At 51.1% G+C, this 21,398-nt stretch overlaps 2 protein-coding genes across 2 annotated transcripts in view; one reads left to right on the plus strand and one right to left on the minus strand.

Annotated features, from left to right (window-relative positions):
* Positions 1–992: 992 nt before the first annotated feature.
* On the plus strand, positions 993–5,530 carry RASL11B (RAS like family 11 member B). The gene is made up of 4 exons (XM_036093010.2): positions 993–1,303; positions 1,919–1,975; positions 3,148–3,224; positions 4,032–5,530. Exons 1-4 carry the CDS (start codon positions 1,159–1,161, stop codon positions 4,497–4,499), a joined length of 747 nt encoding a protein of 248 aa, XP_035948903.1. The 5' UTR covers positions 993–1,158; the 3' UTR covers positions 4,500–5,530.
* Positions 5,531–11,049: 5,519 nt separating this feature from the next.
* SCFD2 (sec1 family domain containing 2) overlaps positions 11,050–21,398 on the minus strand; it is a 433,063-nt gene continuing 422,714 nt past the window's right edge. Inside the window, exon 9 of the mRNA XM_078068601.1 lies at positions 11,050–12,463. Within this exon, the coding sequence (XP_077924727.1) occupies positions 12,371–12,463 (93 nt within the window). The 3' untranslated portion in view covers positions 11,050–12,370. The remainder of the gene's footprint in view (positions 12,464–21,398) is intronic.

The raw sequence follows: 21,398 nt of genomic DNA on the forward strand, positions 1-21,398 counted from the left end.
CAGTTCCAGCTACAGAATGTTGCTTGGATGGGGCCTGCCGCTGAAGCCTTTCCCTAATGAGAACCTAAGGGGCAGGAGCTTGGGATTTTGTGCAAGCCCATGTCTTCCTTGGCATCAAGTCACTTAACTAAGTCTTGCCATCCCTTAGAACCAAAAACTAAGCGCTGCGGACCCTTTCCGGTTTCTGGCTCGCAATCCAGTCAGCATCCAGAGACAGCTGGGGTAACTGTTTTCTTTCCATTTCACAGCTCTCGGAGGAGGTGTGACTGTGTGTGAGGCGCTAGAAAGCTTGTTCTATAATTACCTCGTGCTTTGCCTGAGTGTGCAGTACACCCACCCGACCTTCTGTGTGTTCATGTGCGCTAGTCAGAGGTTGAGTGATCTGCTGCCTTGTGCACTGGAGGCAGAGTACGTGCGTCTAGAACAAGGGTGACATTATTTTACCCCGAAGTTAATTGTCACATCTCAGGGGAGTGGATATGGGGTCTTTGTAACTGATTGCCATCACAGCCAAATCTATGATCGGAGGCACTCAAGTCAGTGTGATCACGTCCCAAATTAAGGAGATGGGCATAAGCCAGGCAGCAGGCCGCACGCTCCCGACCCCGAGCGCTCACACCCTCGAGGCCCTGGCCGCCGCCGCCGCCGCCTCTCCCACGCCCGCCGTGAGGCCGAGCCCCGCTTCCCGGAACCCGAGGCGCCCCCAACCCCGCGGCCACAGCATGGGCCGCGTGCCCGCGCAGCGGGACCCCGGGCGGCACCCGCGCCTGCCATCGGCTGCGCTTTCGGCTCGCGCCCACACGTTGCCCCCTCTCGGGCCGGCAGCCCCACTTTCCCCGCGCCTCACGAGGCCCAGCACTGGCTCCCGGTGCCCCTAGGGGCGCGGCGCTCGCCGAGCGGCGCCGGGGGCGGAGCCTCTCGCGGGGCGCCTCGGGATTGGCCGCGGGAGGCAGGGGGCGGGGCCAGCCCCGGAGAAAACAGCGCGCGCGCAGCCCGGCTGCAGTCCCCGTCCCGAGCCCGAGCTAGTGCTAGTTGCCGCGCGGCCGCGTTCCGGTGCCTTTTTACCGCGGACCCCTCGGGCCGGGTTCTCCCGCCCGTTCCCGCGCAGCACAAGACGCAGGTTCCGTCCCGCGTGGTGCAGCCCCGGCTGGAGCGGCGATGCGCCTCATCCAGAACATGTGCACCATCGCCGAGTACCCCGCCCCGGGCAGCGCCGCCGCCGCCGCCGACTGCTGCCTGGGGGCGGCGGGCCGCCGCCTGGTCAAGATCGCTGTGGTGGGGGCCAGTGGCGTGGGCAAGACCGGTGAGTCTCCGCGCTCGGGCGAGAACCGGCTCATCTCTGGGGCTGGACGTGGACGGCCCCCGCTGGGAGTTGCGTGTGAGCGAGGCGTGGGGGAGAGGTGGGAGGGCAGCTGGCCGCCCATCCCCTCCTACTGATCCGCTGCCCCTCCGCGAGGACCTGAGCCAGCATCGCCTCCAACCCCCTTCTTCAACAGATGAGGGAAACTGGGATCCAGAATGGCCGGGCCTCCTTCCGGGCACCGCTGGCGCAAGTGGGATTAGAACTTTGGGGATCTTGAGCCTGCCTGGCGGTGCCTGGAACAGAAGGGGGACTTAGGGAACAGAACCCCTCCTGGAGGTCTTTAAGGTTAAGAAAGACCTTTGTCTCCTGGAGGCGGGTGGGCCAAATGACCCTTCCAGCTGGACAGAGCCATAATTCACCAGGCCTTCGATGCCTTCTACCCCCTCTCGGTTGTGTCTGGAAGAAGGGTCAAGGAGCTGCAGGGTAGGAATTTCACTTGGTGGCCGCCCGGCTTGCTTTCTCTGCGAGAGTGGTTTCCCAGGCTGGGGGTGGGGTGGACACCAATTTAACTTCTCCAGAGTTAACTCTCTTTCCTTTCTCTTTTCTGACCTGCAGCTCTGGTGGTCCGGTTCCTCACCAAACGGTTCATCGGTGACTATGAAAGAAACGCAGGTGAGGAGGCGCATTTGGAGAGAGTGTGCTCGGCTAGCACAGGACTGCTCTTAACCATTTTTCAGTGTCTCCCAGGGAGCCTCGCTCACAGTGACAGTCTGAGCATCAGGATCCTGCCACTTCCAATTTTGCTTGCCCCCTCCCATAACTGCCATCTGGCCTCATTCCATTCCAAGCCCATTCATCATTTTATCAAGTGCCTGAAAGTATTCTCCTTGGTATGTTTTAACTATAGGGACCCCAGTTGGAAGCACCCTTTGTACTCAAGAGCCTCTCCCTTCAAAACACTCCTGCAAAAGTCATAAAAAAAAAAAAAAAAACAAGCAAAAAAAAAGATGGCCAGCTCCTTCCCCCACCCCCCTCCCTCTCTGTTGGTCGCCTTTCAGAGGCGACCTTTTAAGCAAAGGCCAAAGGAGAGCCATTGTAAACCTAAAGTTCTCTTTTTTTAACAAAGAAAAAAATAACTAGGTGGTAGAATTTGAGGAGGGGAGCTCCTAAATAAGCCAGAGGACTCTATTTCAATCTCTGTGATTAAAGATGGCCACCAGGGAGGCTTAAGGGCTTTCTACCTATGCTCTGTTAGCAAATTGCTTAAATCCTTAGACCATATTTAGTACCTAAGGGGATTATTTGAAATGTGCTATATAAACCGTCCCAAGATAAGGCATGACAGCCTTCTGCTTTGATGTAGATTTGGCTACCATTATGTCACATTTTTATTCCAACTGATAATGTTGGCTGTGCATTTACTAACAATATTTGCCTACCAAGTTATTATACCTAATGACTAAACTGATGCCAGAGAGTAATGAAGTACTAAATTAAAACAAATGGCCATGAATGCTGAACAAGAAAATTTACTTCAAGGAAATACTCCACATTTAAAATGGGATAAGTCAGTTTCCAAAAACTTGCAAACATTGCCTTGGTTTTAATAAATGCCCTAAACTGGGGTTAGAATTGCAGTTGTTTAAAAAGAACGGCTGAAATACGCTCATTAAATAGAATAAACTATAGCTTATTTGTGTGCATTAGTTCAGGTTGTATATTTTTTCTTACTTAAAAAAAAATCCCACCATGTTTTAAAAGTTGTATAAGAAGGAAAGACATAATATGTGTGTGTGTGTGCATATACACACACACACACTTTTTTTTTTCTTTTGCCTTTCTAGGTAATCTCTACACCAGACAAGTGCAAATAGAAGGTGAAACCCTGGCTCTCCAGGTTCAAGACACCCCGGGTATTCAGGTGCGAAGCTCTGGGATTCGTTACTAAGTCACAGGGAGCCCACTCGGCTATGGGATTGTTCGGTTGTTCTCAGAATAAAGCTTATGCTGAAGAGGAGAGAAATTTGGGGGAGTCAGAACTAGGCTTTGCACATGTTGCTTGTCACTTCGGTTGTCTTTGGCTGTTGGTCAGTCTTTGCCTGGCTTCCTTTGGGAGATTTGGCTGAGGGGCAGAAATCCTAGGAGGCTTCTGTCCGGCAGGAAAGACCAAACCAAACACATACGGAATTGGCACAGTTGGCTTGCTGTGGTTGAAACGATCGGTTTTTACCTTCGTGCATTTGGCATTGAAAATCAAACATTTAGGTCTAGTCTTTAAATCCGTGGGATCACTTTAATATTGTGGAAAGTTACTCTATAGACAAAAGAGCCCTGCTGGTGTGTGTGTGTGTGTGTGTTTTTTTCCCTCTTGAACTGGGCGGTTATCCAGGTTTAAATGCTTCCAGCTCCTATCTTTACTTCCCCAGACTTACTGTCTAGCCAGTTAATTTCCCATTTTGTGCAACTACAAAGTCTCTCTGCGTGGAGTTCTCTGCAGGTCAATTTTCCACTGGAGTGTGGTGAGCTGCACTGTTATTTATTCAGCTCCGTGCAGCTGGATCAACATATTGTCAAGAAAGCTGAAGCGTGTGGGGAGCTAGCCTGTTTATGGCCTGCAACCTGGCATTACCGTCAAGGGCCCCTTGGATCTCGCGGTCCGGCCGAGCCAGGGGCTCTCTGTGGGACCCCCCCCCCGGTGTTCACCTCGCCCTCACCCCCTCTCTTGCAGGTGCACGAGAACGGCCTGAGCTGTGGCGAACAGCTGAATAGGTGCATCCGCTGGGCCGATGCCGTGGTGATCGTGTTCTCCGTCACCGACTACAAGAGCTATGAACTCATCAGCCAGCTCCACCAGCACGTCCAGCAGCTGCACCTGGGCAGCCGACTGCCGGTGGTGGTCGTGGCCAACAAAGCCGACCTGCTGCACGTCAAGCAGGTGGACCCCCAGCTGGGACTGCAGCTGGCCGGCATGCTGGGCTGCTCGTTCTACGAAGTGTCCGTCAGCGAGAACTACAACGATGTCTATAACGCCTTCCACGTCCTGTGCAAGGAAGTGAGTCACAAACAGCCCAGCAGCACGCCGGAGAAGCGCAGAACCTCCCTCATCCCCCGTCCCAAGTCCCCCAACATGCAGGACCTGAAGAGGAGGTTCAAGCAAGCCCTCTCGGCCAAAGTGAGGACTGTCACCTCCGTCTGAAGCAGGGACGTCCACCGGGGGGGGGGGGGGTTGGTCTTCCCAGGAAGGGGGCCCGAGGATCTTCTAGTGCAGGATCGTTGAATGCTGGCAGGAGTTTGTGGTTCCAGAAAGGGCCGGAGCCGAGGGGCCAGGAGGGCCTGGGGAACTGCTGCAGAAAAGTCCGCGTTCTGAGCAGGGGGACAGAACTGCCGAGGCTGGGGGGGGAGCCCACTGAGCCGCTCTGGACACACGACCTGGACTCGGTGTCTTTTCCTTTGCCGTGGGGAGGGCGGCAGAATCGCTTTGGAGTCCGCTCCTTACCTTGTAAATGACCGTCAGCTGTAGTTTCAGCAATGGGATGGGTGTGCTTGACAGCGGGAATGAAGAACAGACTAAGCACTGTCCCCTTTTTTCTCTTTCTTCCTTTTCCCTCTTCTCCCCCTAAGAGGAAGAACTGCTTTTTCTCTCACACATCTGATTTGCATCTCCGGAACACTAGTCCTGACAGAATGCCTTTCTAACCTAAGGATACCCCAGATTTCTTCTTTAAGGAGCAAGGAGGAAATTACTCCCCCGCCCAGCCCCCCAGTAAAGGGTGGGGCTTAGGGGCCAGATGTGATGTAGGTGGACGGCCATCTGTAGGCTTACGGTGCCTGCCGGAAGGGACTGCTTCCTCCTGACCCAGGACGGGTGTGCTTGGGCGAGTATGTGTTAAAGGGTTGACAACTCAAACTCTTCAGCCCCAGACTTTGAGTAATTGTGAGACTGTATCATTTTTTTTAACTCTTGCATCAGGTACGGAAAAAAAAAAAGATGTGTTCATTGACTTTGGTGTGATTTGTGTGAGTGGCTCACGGCAATGACGTCGGGTCGTTTCCCAGGCCTGGCCGAGCCGTGGCTTAAATACGGAAACACGGTCTTACGGCGAGCGAACAGATAGAGGGGCCGCCGCCGAATCCCCGACACAGATGCACTTTAAAAAGCCACTCATTCTTTGGCTTAAACTGTAATTAATTTATTTTATGTACAATAAATCTCATTTGAAAAGAACAGACCCCTGACTTGGTCTTTATTGAAATGTTCACATTCTGTCCTTTCACACAAAGCGTTCCTCGGTGTCCTGTACTTCTTGGTCGCTTGGCGTCAGGCGCTGTGCCTTCCTAGGGTCACCTTGTAAGTCCCAGAGCAAACCGACGAGGTGCGTACTCTTGTCGATGAGGAGACAGGCTTACAAACAAGCCAACTCACTTGTCAAAGGACCCCCCCTCCCCACCCCTAGCCTGTGAGTGCTGTGAATTGTAATTTGCTGCCTTATATTCAAGAGTAGTGCATATCCTGTCCATTCCCTTTAGGATCCTCGGTTTTCTTCTGTTAAGACATCTCTCAGCTGAGCCTTGAAGATAATGCTTCTGTCCAAGGTTGCTGCTTCTCTCTAAGCACGTGGTTTATTTGGCACACCTCTTCTTTGGGTGTACTGCTTTCAAAAAGTGCGCTCTATTCTCACTGTAGAAGCTGAGAGCTGTTGAGCGGGGGCCGTTCAGGAGCCCCTCCCATGTAGCTGCTACCACAAATGTGTGTTCAAAGTGCCAGGCCCCCCGCATCTGCTTCTAGCTGGGCCCGCGAGAACTTCCAAGCAGGCCACGTGAGTCCCCATGGTCATGGGCAAAGAATGGCACCTTAGAGTCGGGCTTTCACGTACTCGATCTCCTTTAGTCCTCTTCCAGGGAGGAGGGGAGGGGAGGAAAGCCTGCCATTTACAGGTGAGGAAAACAAGCTCTGAGTTTGGAGTGATGTCCTCAAGTTCACACAAAGGACAGGAGTCAACGTCTTCTGACTGCGATGTTCTTACTTCTTTATAACGTTTCGGATACAGGGTACGGCTTGCTGCACATGCGGGGCCACGGGACCAAGGGCGGCCGTCCAAATGACCGGCTATTGACGGCCCGCTGTGGGATGGTGCCAGACTTCCCAATCTGTTTTCCCACAGGGTAAATATCCTGCCTGTTCTTGACAGGGCTTCTGGTGATGTCCCAGACCTTCCTTATATGGACGGCAGTTTTCTTACGCCTAACCTAACTGCTGAGAAGGGCATGTGCGTGTGTGCCTGCGTGCGTGTGTGTGTGTCTGTGTGTGTGAGTGTGTTGGGGGCAGGGAGGGAAATGGTATTCACATGAGAGTCTAAAAACATCTCAGTTCAGAGGCACTAACAAGTTTCTCCAACTACTTTCTGCTTGTTTTTAGTTTTTTTTTTCTTTTTATTTATTTGTCAGCGAGAGAGAGCACAGCAGGGGGAGGGGCAGGCAGAGGGAGAAGCAGGCTCCCCGCTGAGCAGGGAGCCCGACTCGGGGCTCGATCCCAGCACCCTGGGATCATGACCTGAGCCGAAGACAGACAACCAACTGAGCCACCCAGGCGCCCCTGCTTGTTTTTAGTTTTATTCATTTTATGTGGTTATATAAACAATGTCCAGTGACTAAGAGGTTAAATTTTACGTACTTAACAGTGGCCTTCTACCCATGTTCTGGAATTAAAGAAGGCGCAGAGTTTTCCTGGGGGGGCTTTATCTGGGAGAGGTGCTGAGCAGTGCTGTGCCTCCATCAATGAGGGACACACTCTTTCCTTCCCTGCTCCAGTCCGGCTGTTCTGCAAGCCTGCAGACGCCTGGGCAGGCCTCCCCTCCTCCCTTGTGAGCCTCACTTCCTCACCTCCTGGTACTTCACGGTTGGCCCTCCCTTTCCCACCGCGCTGCATCTCTCCTACTTCACCTCGGAGGTTTGCGGGTCGGGGTGTCTCAGAGCTCTTATCCACCCAGCGGAATAAAGTGTGTGTGTGTCTGTGTGTGTGTGTGAGAGAGAGACAGGCAGACAGACCCTGCTGGAAACCCCCCAGGTCCCAGTTCTGCCCAGTGTCTCAGGTTAACTTAAATATTTATAGTTCTGGAATCCACCATATTTTCTTCTCACGAATTTAGCTTCATGTTTTATTACCTATGCTCATCTCTTTCATTATTAGTATTTATTAATCCCCGGGTGTTTGTTTTAAAATTTCTGAACTGCAACCATATGGTACAGAGAAACTGCCCTCTCCCGCCTAGGTAGGGGAGCGCCTCCTTTGCCACCAGGGGAAGGAAAGGGAGGGATTGCGAGGGTGGTGGAGAAAGGAAAGGAATTAGAATTTACTGAGCATTTATAATGTGCCAGATTATGAATGATCTCCTTTAATCTTTTGAAGAATCCTATGAGGAAGGTAATACTACCACTCCAATTTTAAAGATGAGAAAACTGAGGCTCAGATCACATCACCTGTTTCTGTTTGTTGAAACCTGTGTCGGACCGTACGGGGTATTTGAAATAATTATGTTCTCCACACCAACCCCGCAGTCCATTTTTAGTTCTTTCTACAGACAGGGAGAAGGGAGGCTCCAAAGAATTAGGGAGCTGATCCACTTCCTAAGAGGCAGATTCAGGACTCCCCTCCCCCCCAAGCCCAGGCCTGTCTGAAGCCACAGCATGGTCCCCGGGCAGCCGGCCGCAGCTTCCAGCTCCCCTCCTCCAAGCAAAGCGCCCCTGGGTGCTCTTCTCTTGTCTTGCAGACGCTGGTCCTCCTGGGCTTGGCCCCTGCGCCCTGGCCCCCCTGCCTCCAAACCCCCGCCCCCCTCTTGGCTCCTCCCTGGCCCCAGGCCGCCTGGTCGGCGCATCTGCTGTTGCCATCAGCCTTGCTCACAGGCCTCCAGCCCCAGCTCGGTAATAAAGGCGCAGGCAGGGGCGGGGGGCCAGCACCGCCCACAGCCCGTCGGCCTCACAACCGGATCCGTGTCTGTCTCGGTGTCTGGCTTTCGAGTTTCCTCTCTGCTGCAAATCAAAACCATTCGGAGCGCTCTGCAGCCTGCCCGGCCGGGGCGCGGTGTGCAGGGGCGGGGGCAACTTCCCACCGGGGCTCCTGCCAGCCCCAGCTCGCTTGGAAGCTGGGCGTGTGCACAGTGCGCCCCTGGTTCCGGAGACACAGGAGATGTCAACATTCGCTTTACACCCCAAGAGGGAGAGAACAAATGTGTTTTGCGAACAAGCTTGTGGGCAAATCCCTCACAGATGAGCAGTGGGGTAACTCCGGGTCCTGCCTCTGCAGGGGTGGGGGTGGGGTATGGGGGCTGCCCTGCAGAGTCTCTGCCTGAATGTCAACACAGGGCCCTCAGGGGATGGGCCAGAAGGAATTATAGGGCTTTATTTATGACAATAAACACACCAGGAAAACTCATGTTTTCTGTACTCCCTTTAGAGTCTAAAGAGAGAAGTTTCCAGAAAGTTCTCACTATCCTTATTACTTTACTAATTTGGTGTGGAGAGAACAAGATTAGTGTTATTACCGATTGTGGTGAGATCCCAGCCACCCCACCTCCCTTCTCCAATACCCTCCATCATCTGGTTTTGTCTTTTACAATCCCCGTAAAAGAGAGATGGAGTTTCTTAGTGTTTCTTAAGCAGGGATGGTGGACAACATTCATAATACTGGATTATTTGTTGTTGAGATTCGGTTTCTGGTAACCAGGGTAAAATAAATAATAGTGGTCTTGAGGGGAGCCTGATGGAATTCTTTGTTGTTGGGATAACACTGTAACAGTCAGGGCCCTGGTGTAAACAGAGCCATTTCCATCGCCCTGGGCCTCTGGGGACAACCCTTGGCTGACGCAGCTCCTGAGCACCTCTGAACACTTCGCTGTGCCCGCTATGTTTGCCGGGAAGTGGACTCCAGGAGGAGGGTTTACAAAGGCAGAAGTCAATTGCTGCCCAGTATTTGCACCTCTATCAGTTGTGTTTATAAAGAGTGGCCTGTGAGGCCCTTGGCAGAGGGTTTGCATTTGCGTGTGCGTGTTTTGGCTCCGGCCAGCCAGAGTTCAGGTGGTAAACACTCCGAGCCAGGCCCGAGCGATGAAACCAGCACTCCCACTCAGCTCAGCCTTTCAAGCCGCCTCCAGGCAGCCGGAATCCCTCCAGGATTGGCCCACTGGCATGTGGTGGAAATGGGCGTCAGTCTCGGGAGGCCCATCGCAGAAGCCACACAGACAGCTTTGCAGTTAGCCTTAGTGGCGGAGTAATTTCTCGTAGAGACCTAAGGCCCCACGTGAGCCCCCGTCAGACAGTTACTGCCGATCACCGTGATTCCGACATGGCCTTGGCTCGCTTGCCTTGTGCCGTGTTCTAAGGGCTTTACGCGGACTTATTTTCATTCTCTCAGCGGCCCGCTGAGGCAGGCCCTGTGATTGTCCAATTTCGTGGTGCACTGCGACCAGAAGTGAGCTGCAGGGCGGACAGCTGGGGCTGGAACCCGTGGCCACTGGCTGGGGCTCTGGGCTGCACCGTCCTGGAAGTCTGCGGGACCGAGGTGTTACTCCTTCTCTGCGGACCCCGGAAATGCCTCTAATGTTCTCTTCATTTGACATTACTCTCCTGTTGAGACTTGATCGCTTTACGAGGTGACTGGCTCGGCGTCCCGGCTAGTGAAAACCCCCGGGCTTGGCGGCACGCGCTAGCGCCCTTAGGGATGGCGGCCTCTCCGGCAGCCTCTCTCACGAGGTGGGGACCTTGCAGGCGTACCTGTCTTCCACATGCAGGCACTGAGGCTTGACGAGACCCACGCTGCGGTTTGGAGCGCTGTTCACACCTTCGGAGGAGGTCAAGGGCATGATCCGTTTCTCCCTCAACCTCTCCCGCTCCTGGGCAGTGAGCACAAGAAGGAGGCAACACCAGAGAGGGTTTAGGAGGCTGCGTCGAGGGGTCAACATGCCACTTCCCGAGGCCCTTCTTTTTCCTTATCTGATGAAGGTCCTCTGTGGGATTTATACCAAGTTTCCATTATGCTCCTGCTCTTAATTCAAGGAGCAGTGCTCTGTCCTGTGTCTCCTACCTTCTTATTCAAAACAAATTCCAGTCACCGCGAACCTTCTCTTTTGTCCAAAGCCTTCCGCTACCTGATTGCCTGCCGGCGACCATGGAGATGGAAGATGGTTATAAGCCTAACCTGCGACATTTCCTCCTGCCACACAGACACTTCCTCCCACCACACTGCCTTTGGGGGCCCAGTAACTGCTAGATGACCCATTTACAATCAGGGACTTCCTTCTTGTGTAATTCCAGATTAGAAGCTTTGCAGTATTCTTTTTTAAAAGACAAAATTAACTTGTAAAAATACAGAAAGCCACAAAAGTAATACACAAGCACAGGTTTGCTGTGGAGAACATTCAAACAACACAGAAGTCTATCGAGAGCAAGACTCCCCCTTTTCTGAGCCTTCCCACCTATACTCCTTTCCAGAGGCACTACTTATTAGCAGTTTGGTTTTTAAATTTCCAGAGTGTTTCCTTTGCATACAGACGTGTGGTGTAGGACTTTACCTTGAGCAGGTACTCACACAGAGCCAGAGCCCCGGGAGAAGCCCCAGCTGCTCAGTCTGCGAGAGCCCCAGAGTCAGGGGCGCATCCGGCTCCCTCACCAGGGTGGCCAGAACCTCGCAGAGTGCCCAGAACATGCCACTCAATATGTGTAAATGAATGAATGCACACTGACACACTAACAGGTTATTATTATTATTTTTTTTAATTTTAAAAAAGAGTGATCTCTGCTTTAATTAGCATTTCTTTCGGGCTATCGCCATTTTCTCCCTTACTCAGATTCGAACTTCTAGATCAGGGGAATGAAAGAAGCATGTGGACTCTCTCATATCAGCACCACTGGTATTAGGTGGAAAACATACTGGACCAAAAAAAAAAAAAAAAAGAAGAAGAAGAACATTGGTGTCTATAAAACCTGCTTTGCACCTCAGAATGATTTCCAACTTCACAGTTTTTTCATAAAATAACATTTTACAGGGAACTAAAATCCGAGACACATAAGTGTTTTGATTTACATTTTACTTTGCCCACCTGTTTAATCCTTTCTAGAACTGTTTTTCAGCTTTCTCTCTTCATTACACACATCTTTTAGAGATGCTAGAAATTTCCATGAACCATACACCTACAAATGTGTGGGTTCCAAGCATTTCATTTTTGCTAGAGTTCTTAAATAATTTCCCTAGTTGGGTCTAGGTTTTTCTGCCATGACCAGAAGGAAAAGTGAGACAAACTGAAAAGAGAGCTTTCTATTTCAATAGAAACACTAACTCATAAAAGTCCCAGGGGTTGGGGTTCCCATCTAGACTCCCTGGACCAGAAACCTTTATGGGGGCCTTCCTTTGGGAGGGGAGGAAAGCTTTTATGGGCAGAGCCAGCCCTCCAATCAACCTCTCTCCCTCTACTGTTGCAAGTAGCCTGGGGACCCTGCCTGGTGGGCTCGCGGGGACAACGCCGCCCTTTGTAATGACAGGCCAAGTTACGTGGCCCGTGGGCTACCAGCACGGCTCTAGCTGCTAACCCCTCCGTTCTTTGCCTTTTCAGCAAGCTCTCAGATCTAATTTGCAATGTACCCTCCCCAGTTACATAATCTTAAGGAAAATCAAACTTTCTTCACACTCATAATTCTAAAGCATGTCTAATTTCTTGAGCAACTGTAGATCAAATAGCTTGTAAGCTACCAACACTTGCCAACAGGCGTTTATGTAGAATTCAGGAGCTTGCAGTTGGAATCAGGAAGATCACAAACAGAGAAATGGGAATTATGTCGAATGAAGCCAGCTGAAAGATAGACACCTTTAGAAAAATGAATTATTATTATTATTTTTTTTAAAGACTTGCCGGCAGTCCAAGCAAAGCACTTTGCTACATGGTTCTCAAGACCTTTGGGGCAGAATTCTGTCCTCCCCACAATTAGCAAGAGGACACTGGGTTTGGAGGCATATCTTGAATGGTGGCAGGCAACAGGATGGGTGTTTCCACCTCGGGCGGGTCTCCTCTTAGCAGCCGCTCAGAAGCCAAGGTCTGGATGCAGCCGGTCAGTGGCAAATAACAGCTCAGGAATGTTAAGTGGCTTCAGGAGTCGCGTGGACAGCACGATGACCTACCAGCAGGAGGGGACAAACACACCACAGACAGTTAGGAAAGCCAATCCCAGGTTATGGGAGGACGAGAAATAAAATGCAATGTGTTTCTCTGGGGGAAGGCACAGAGTAGGGCATTGTGGAGAAAAGGCAGAACGTGGCAGCTTGGACGCCGCCGGATGCTAGGGTCCTGGGTGGGAGGAGGCGTGCACAGGCGGGGAAGGATGGCCTGTGGGACAGCGGGGCTCTGTTAATGAACCGTTAACCAACTGGCACCGAGAATGGCCGAGCCCAGCCACCACCTGGCTGCTGAACTGAATCCGATCATACTGTAGCTTTGGGATCCAGTAATTTGACCTCAATAGAGAGAAGGTTTCTCTCTTCTCCAGGGAGCCTTTGCTCCTTCGGGGAGCATGAGAAGGCACACCCAAGGGGTGGATGGCGTTGTGGGTGATGGTGATGACTGTGTTAATTTCCTAGGACCCAGAGCTGGGCAGTTTAAATAACAGAAATTTATTGTCTTATGGTTCTGAATGCCACAAGTCCAAGATCAAGGTGTTGGCAGGGTTGTGAGGGAAAATCAGTTCCATGCTTTCCTCTCAGTTTCCTTGTGTCTTCACACTGTCTTCCATTAATGCATGCCTCTCTGTCCAAATTTCCCCTTTTTATAAGGACACAGTCATATCAGATTAGAGCTCACCCTAAATACCTCATCTTAATTTGATCATCTGCAAAGACCTATTTCCAGTAAGGTCAGATTCACAGGTACTAGGGATTCAGACTTTAGCATCTTTTGGGAGGGGGCACAAGTCAACCTGTAACAATGATGGGATAAGGATGGTATTGGCTCACATTTATTGGTTCTTATGATGTGCCAGGCACTGAGCATGATCTCACTTAAAATCCAGGTAATCTTCATCACAACCTTATAAAATGGGTACATTTATTATTCCTATTTTATAGATAAGGAAAATAAACTACAGAAAGGTTAAATAACTTGTCCAGGAACACACAGGAAATTGTTGAATTAGGATTCCAACCCAGGCAGGCTGACTCCAGCATCCAAGGGCGTATCTGGTCACTTCAGTCATGTCAAGGGGTCTGGGCAAGGCTGCTTTACTCCCCTAGTCCACGGGGACTTTTGGGCCTCTCTGGCCTGTCACTGTGGTGGACCCTTCCTGCTTCCTTCGGTCTGGACCTTGCCTCTGGGGTAGATTTCTCTTTATAGCACTGAAACAACTTATTCCTTGGGTCCGGGCTGGGTCTGTGATGTGCTGGGTAAGGGCTAAGGGCTGGTGAGGATTTGCACAGGCGGCCAGGTGAGGAGCTGACTCTGGGAATGGAGAAGGAGGTGCTAGAGCTGGAATTCCATAGCTCAGTGCCCGAGCAGAGGTGACTGCAAGGCGAGCAGCAGGACCGGGCTTCACCTGGCCATACAGCCCGGGAATGTGCATGCTGACACTGTCTCCCCCGCCACATTGTTCCAGGTGTTCCCAAGCCAATGATGTAACCAGCTCCCAGCTCACTGGTCAGAAACAAGAGTCCCCACTCCAATGTGGAGGAAAGGCAGATGGGGCCCGAGTCAAAGAAGGAAGGAGAGAAGAAAGCATTTTATGATTTTCTTCTTCTCCTTCTCCTTCTTCTTCTTCTTCTTCCTCTTCTTTTTCTTCTTCTTCTCCTCCTCCTTCTCCCCCTTCCCCTCCCTCCTCCTCCTCCTCCTTTCTCCTTCTCCTCCTCCTCCTTCTTCTCCTTCTTCTTCATCTTCTCCTCCTCCTCCTCCTCCTTCTTCTTGTTAAAGAAGTGAGGGTTATTAAAAAGTTTTCTGTTTCAAGCAAAAATGAGCTCTTGCAAGCAGCTTTTTAACTTTTTCTCAAAAGAGAACGATCTTAAACAATATATGGCTAATGTCAGCCAAGTTATATTTTTGGCAGAAAAAGAAATACTGCAGTCTGTGCTCACAGTTGTCCTTGAAGGCCAGGGGATGAGAGTTGGAGGGCAGCAAGTGAATATTAGCATGCCCTCATCACCTGCACACACGGTGTAGACAGCATATGAACACGTGGGTCCGGAGAGGGTCTCCCGCGCCAAGCCTAGCGGTTGGCTAGGAACGGCGGCGCCCGGGCCAGCACACTGTTGGAGCCCTGTAGAGCCCAGCTCCACCGCAGGCTGGCTGCGTGCCCCAGGGAAAGCCACTTCCCTTGGAGCCGTACTCGGCGTGTCCCAGAAGGCCAACAACAGCCCTGAGCTGGAGGTGCTGCGGCAAGCGTTGCATCGTCACGTGCCTAGAGCACACGAGGTGCTCAGCCATTCTGAGTGCCATTTTACTGTGGTTTTGTGACTGGGTCACAGGTCTCCTTATAAAAGCTAAGAACTCTAGAAAAATATGTGTCTGTTCAACACACACAAGATTCTGAATGTAGTTTCAGATGAGGTTTGTGTTCAACTAGGAATCATAGACCATAAGGTAAGAAACCCGTATTCAGATATTTTGTAAAACGTGTGCATAGAAACAGAAGTCCTTTGCATACTCTCTAGTAGTTGACTCTCGGGAGGGAGTAGACGCCCCTCTCCTGCCCTGGTGACTTGCCAGTTCCCACCACCACTGCCAGCCCCTGTGCTCCTTCCTGAGTCAAAATGGCAGATTCCTCTCTGGCTGAGGTGAGGGCAAGCATAAGGGCTAGCAGGAGCCTCCCAGGATATGTAAGTCTTGTTGGCAGGACTGAGGAACTTGGAGAGAAAAGACTGTAGACTCAGTTGATGTCGACACTTCTAGAGCACTGAAAACCGAGCCAAAAGAATCCATCCCTCAGACGGTGTGCTGGGCTTCCAGCCAGGGCTGACAGAGACGGTGGGTTCCATGACCTCCACTGAGCAGGACCCAAAGACGGGGCCCCCCACCTCTGAACAGGCAGGTATTTAGCATGAGGGCTGAACCAGAGGGTGCCTGGGACATGCATGTGGAGGGCTGAAAAGAAGCAGATGGGAAACCAGGGCAGTGTGGAGGGAGCTAGGGGCTCTGAAGAGGCAAGAAAGCTCAGACCAAGGACTCTTGCCAGATGGGGCAGTGGATAAGAGCACAGACTTAGGAGCTGGACCCTAGCTGGGCCTCACTTTCCTCATCTGTAAAGTGGGAATAATGATCTCCACCTGACATGACTATTTGCAGTCTCACCGGTGGAACTTTGGGGATGCTTCTTCACCCGGAACATGAGTCCTCCTCCTCTTTACCTGAAGAGCTCTCAGTCCTTCAAAAATTTGCTCAGGCATCACCACCTCCAGGAAGCCTTCCAAGACCACCCCTCCCAAAGCTGAAGTGTGTTCCCACGGCTGTTGGTACCACACTATATTCCTTGTTGCCTTTCCTGAATCTTTCCGCTGTTTCTTAGCACAGTGCCCGAAATGTAGCGGGTCCTTGATATAGGGAGTCAGTGAATGACGAAATGAGTGAACAGAAACGGTCAGACAAGGAAGGAGGCAGTGAGTTTAACAATGGTCAGCAGGAAGTTTTTCACCCTGAGAGGCTCTAATAACAGATAGCTCAAATAGCTCTGGGAAAATTATTTCAAATCAGTTCAACTATTTGTCTACATTTCCTACTGGGAATCACAAGCCAGGCTAACACTTCATTTACGCTATTACAGAGGAGGGGCCTTGAGCATTTTCACATCTTAGGCATCTTTTGGTCTTCAGACTCATCTGAGCATTTTTAGAGGTTTTTAGCCCATTCAACTAGGGCATTTCTGCATTATTTGACTAAAATAGTTCTAAACAGTCTAAAAAATTAGCCAACTGGGGGGACAAAAAGATGGTCAAAATGAGAAAGAAAATGCTTAAAAGAGCCTGAGATTGGCCTGTTAGATATAAAATGAAGATTTTATAAACAGTCATCAAATGTGTGGTGGTAGGCAAATTCAGCACGAGAGAATTCCTTCTAGAGAACTGGTTTTTGTCCAAGCAGCCGAGGGCACTGATGAAGACTTCCATCTGTGAGCCAGGGGTGGAGGAAACCACGGCTCCCCAGGGCTCCCCAGGGCTCCCCAGAGCCCCTACGTCAGCTGGCCCGGGCTCCTGCAGGAGCGGGTCAGGCTCGGACAGCGGCCCAGCCCTCTTGCTTTCTTCCCACGTCCGGCTTCCGCAGGCCACCACTCTAATTTGCATGTTCCAGCATCTTGCTGTTCCATTTCTGCAGAACACAGAGGAAGCAGGGCAGTCCAGGATTTAGATTTCAGATCCATCTGATTTCTAACATTTTGAATTGAAAGGAGCAGGGGATAAAAATGGTTTTTCTCCTTTTTTCTTTTAAACTTGCGACATTCTTCCCAGTAAAAGTAACTATTCACAGGCACCAACATGCATATTCCTCCACTTGATGACCTGGTTTGTGAGCATATATCATATCCGAGGCCCTGCCTACCCCCATCTGCACGGGCATACACACACATACTCATACGTGTGTGTTAAATGTAGAAGGTTTGTATTGCTAGGCCAGTAGGAGAGTGGATTAATTACAGGGACACGACCAAGCTTTCTGGGAAACTCACTGTGAACTGTCTGCCTTGCTTTCACATTGCCTCTGAGGTGAGTAAACGGTGCTACCAGGGTCTCCCAAAGAACCGTAAGTGGGACATTTCAGATCACTTCCTCATCTTTGTCCCTTCTGGAGGTTATTTAATAAGAAGTCATTCAAGGGGAAAGAAGAACCAAACCTCACACTGCAAATGACTCCAGAGTTGTTCATTCACAGGAGTGGAGGGCAGCGTGAACAAGAACACTATGAACATGTGGGCTGCCATCCAGTACCTTGATCTGTACTGTCTCTAGAGTTTCTAGTTCAGATTATAAGGCTCTAAGCTAACTCAGGCAAAAAAGATAAATTTAAAACCTCATTGATGTTTTCCTCAGAGTAAGAAACTTCAGAATAAAATAAATCTAGGGGCGCCTGGGTGGCTCAGTGGGTTAAGCGTCCGACTCTCAATTTCTGCTCAGGTCATGATCTCAGGGTCGTGAGATCGAGCCCTGCATCAGGCTCCACGTTCACTGTGGAGTCTGCTTGAGATTCTCTGCCTCTCCCTCTGCCCCTCCCCTGCTCACTTGTCTCTTTCTCTCTCAAATAAACAAATACATCTAAAAAAAAAGAATAAAATAAATCTAGACTGAAAAGAGAAAAAAAAAGGAAGTCACTGGACTCCTCTCTTGGGCCTTTCAATCAATTTTAGAATAACCTGGAGCCAGAATTTAGGTATCCTGAACCCCTAAAGTTATGCCAAACTGTGTGTGTATGAGCATATTTCTTGGTCTATTTTGTTTTTTCTCTTACATTCTCACTAAATACTCAGCTCCAGAAACACAGAAGTGCTAGAAAATGTGGGTGGGAACATGCATCCACCTATGAAAAGTGGTGGATGGCAGGGCCAACTTGCCCACATGGTCTTCCTCTGTTTCCTGAGCTGGCCTTTCCCTGTGTCCTCTGGGAGGGTCCCTCCCTGTTATTTTCCTCCCACAATCTCAGGCTTCTGTAGGCCTCTTGGCCCCCATCCAGCCACAGAGTTCAGCCTGCAGAGCCATCTGGGCATGGGGCCCGACAACAGGCAGCAAGTGAGACAGGGGTGGGTGCTGGGCACAAGCACTCCAGAGTGAGGGGAAGCCTACGAAGCTTCTTGCCTCATGGTTGGGCTGCTTGGGGTGGGGTGGGGGGAGCTGCTTCTTCGATCCCTTTTTTTGTAGTTGGGACAGAGGGCCTTCTCTAGCTGCCCACTTTTTCTCATGGGCCCCTTGGCCAACAACCACAGGCAGAGAGTGGAGGAAACATGCCCGTTTTAGAGTATGACAACAGTCCTACAAGACAAGCAGGTGCGGACATATGGTTTCTGGATTCCATGTTTCCTGCTACCCTTGTCACTTTCTGTGGAAGAGAATTCATTCCTGGATGGGCCATAAGTGGGTTCTATGAGTTTCCTTTGAAGAGCTGGTCCCTGAATGCTTTTCAAATTCTTTTCCTCCACGGGGAACCTGTGCCATCTGAAGGAATGTCCCCCTCCACTTATTCCCACCATAGCACCGTCTGTGTTCCTGGCACCCTTATCTCTGGTTGGAGTTTTCATGCTTGACATTAGTCCTTCACTATTAGAATATAAGTTCCACAAAAGCAGGCACGAGTCTGGCTCGCTCACTACTCTATCCTTAGCACAAGGACAGTGCTTGGCACAAAGCAGATATTCAACAAATGTTCACTGAATAATCAATGAATCCAATTCAGTAGATGTGATGGTAGGCTCTTCCGCTTGGGTCCCCAAAGCACCCATGTAGATATAGAGAAGATGTGGATTAATAGGAACTGATACAAAAGTCAGGCTGGTTTTAGTTGCCCATAATCTCAGGAACAAATCAACAGGTTGGTGAATTCTCCAGAAGAGCTACTTTTATCTTATGCTACAATAATATAAGTAAAGTTTCTAGTGTTCAGTATTCAACATTCGATGAACAATCATGACATCCAGCAATCCCGACCCTATTTGTAGGGCTGGGTGGGTTTTTTTTTTCGATTTATTTTTAGAGGTGGGAGAGGGGCAGAGGGAGAGAGAGTCTTAAGCAGACTCCGAGCTCAGCACAGAGCCTGACGTGGGGCTTGATCTCACAACCCTGAAATTAGGACCTTAGCAGAAACCAAGAGTCAACCACTTAACCAACCGCACCTCCCTTGTTGGCAGGACCAAGGACCTTGGAGAGAAAAGACTGTAGACTCAGTTGATGTCGACACTTCTAGAGCAGCGAAAACCGAGCGGAAAGAATCCATCCCTCAGACGGTGTGCTGGGCCTTGTCGGCTATGGTGAAGATGAGAAGGAGGGGGACCCAACTGCCCTGCACTGATCTCATGATCTCAGGGTCGTCCACACTGACCTATGGCTCTCCGTTCCAGCTGAGTTCGAGAGGGAGAGACAGAGCAGGGCTGAGGACAGCCACCACACCCGTCACTCTCAGATACACCTCATGGGACTGGAAAGCCTTGGTTTGGAGAAGAGCAGACCCAGGGGAGAACACGTGGGAGAGGGACGGGCCTGATTTGCCTGTAAATTCTGTGGGGCCCAGGAGCTGGAAGCAGCACTAATGAGCGAGGCTAGAAGGAGGCAGATTTGGACTCGTCTAGGGGAGAGAGACATAACAGTAAGGCCCTCCAAGGCCCAGGTAGGCTGCAGGGGGAGGGGGCGAGTCCTCATCACCGGAGGTGTTCACGTGTAGGCTGGCTAGTAAAGACAGAATACTAGGGTTAGATAACGCATATTATCTGTTGTTCACATGGACAGTCACGTCCGAGTTAGCTTGTTGGTTGAGAGTTTGTTGGGCACATAGACTCAGTAGAACCTATGCCTTTCAATTAGTTCACCTGTGTTCTCCAACAGATGTCGAAGTCTGAGTTGGTAATGGCACCGTATGCATGCCATTTCGTGGACAGCTAGAGCAGCCGTTTGGTGGACAGCTAGAGCAGCCGTTGGGTGGACAGCTAGAGCAGCCGTTTCGTGGACAGCTAGAGCAGCCATTTCATGGACAGCTAGAGCAGCCGTTGGGTGGACAGCTAGAGCAGCCGTTGGGTGGACAGCTAGAGCAGCCGTTTCGTGGACAGCTAGAGCAGCCGTTGGGTGGACAGCTAGAGCAGCCGTTTCGTGGACAGCTAGAGCAGCCGTTGGGTGGACAGCTAGAGCAGCCGTTGGGTGGACAGCTAGAGCAGCCGTTGGGTGGACAGCTAGAGCAGCCGTTTTGTGGACAGCTAGAGCAGCCGTTGGGTGGACAGCTAGAGCAGCCGTTGGGTGGACAGCTAGAGCAGCCGTTTCGTGGACAGCTAGAGCAGCCATTTCGTGGACAGCTAGAGCAGCCGTTTTGTGGACAGCTAGAGCAGCAAGGCCGGACTTCCACTGCACGTGTAAAAGCAGGTAGCTGCTCCCGTCCCAGATTTGGGCACAGGTAGGTGTGCACCCAGGGCAGAGTGAGTCTGTTGGGGTCTGAGAAAGGAAGATCTGCCTCCACAGGTACCACCCCAGCAAACATCCGGGTAACCCACCTCCTTTCAGAAGCTTGGAGATCAAGGGCACCATGATCAATAACTCCTCTGCTGTTTTTCCCTACTGCCTTTGGGGGCTTCCTGGGGCCCGTTAGCTCTTCGGGGGAACTTTTTGCACCATGGACACATAGCAATCACGGCTGCTCCTTAAGCCCCAGATTCTCTGAGCAGCTCCCTCTGCAGATGACCGGGCACAGGGTTGGGTTGTCGCAAAGCCACTGCAGATCCCAGGTCTGTGTTGTCTAACTCGGGTCCCGCAGCTTTGAAAATGGCTGCATTGTATCCTTCTAGAGTGGGGATTAACATGTCTGTCGGGGTGGTACAATGCAGCACTGTTCTGGAGAGCTAAGAATTTGGTTCACCTCATTAAGGACAGCGAGAAGTGTGCTTTCTGATTAAAAAAAAAAGTCTTGCTCAAAAAGGCAACTGCTTGTTAAACAGATCCTTGACACTGCTGACAGGGTGTTAGATGAGGCAGAATTGACCACTTGGTCAGAAATTTCACCAGCTAGGACCATGACAGGTGGTAGTAAGAGCAGAAATGGTCACAGCCAAAGACTGGTCATTCCCCATTCGAGAACTTTCTGCATCTGCCTAGATACTCAGGTCCGTTCCTCGGCTGGGTGTCTGGAGACCACAGGACCCAGGCCTTCTCTGCCTCACCGGGCGATCGAGCCTGCTCTGTAGCCAATCAAGCCAGCAGACCAGGCTTCCAGAACTCCTGCCATGTGCTCAGGCCTGGGGAGCCCCAGCCTTTGTCCTAATGGAATCCATGTCTGCTTGAGGAGATGGGGCAGCGAATAGGAGGCAGGGGGCGGGCAGTTCAGGGTCGCACTGCAAAGTGCGGAGTTTGGATTCCAGCAGAGATGTGGAAGGCCGAAGACAGGCAAAACTTTGCCTA

This window comes from Halichoerus grypus, chromosome 3 (genome assembly GCF_964656455.1).
Source record: "Halichoerus grypus chromosome 3, mHalGry1.hap1.1, whole genome shotgun sequence".
In the NCBI taxonomy this organism is placed as follows: Eukaryota; Metazoa; Chordata; class Mammalia; order Carnivora; family Phocidae; genus Halichoerus; species Halichoerus grypus.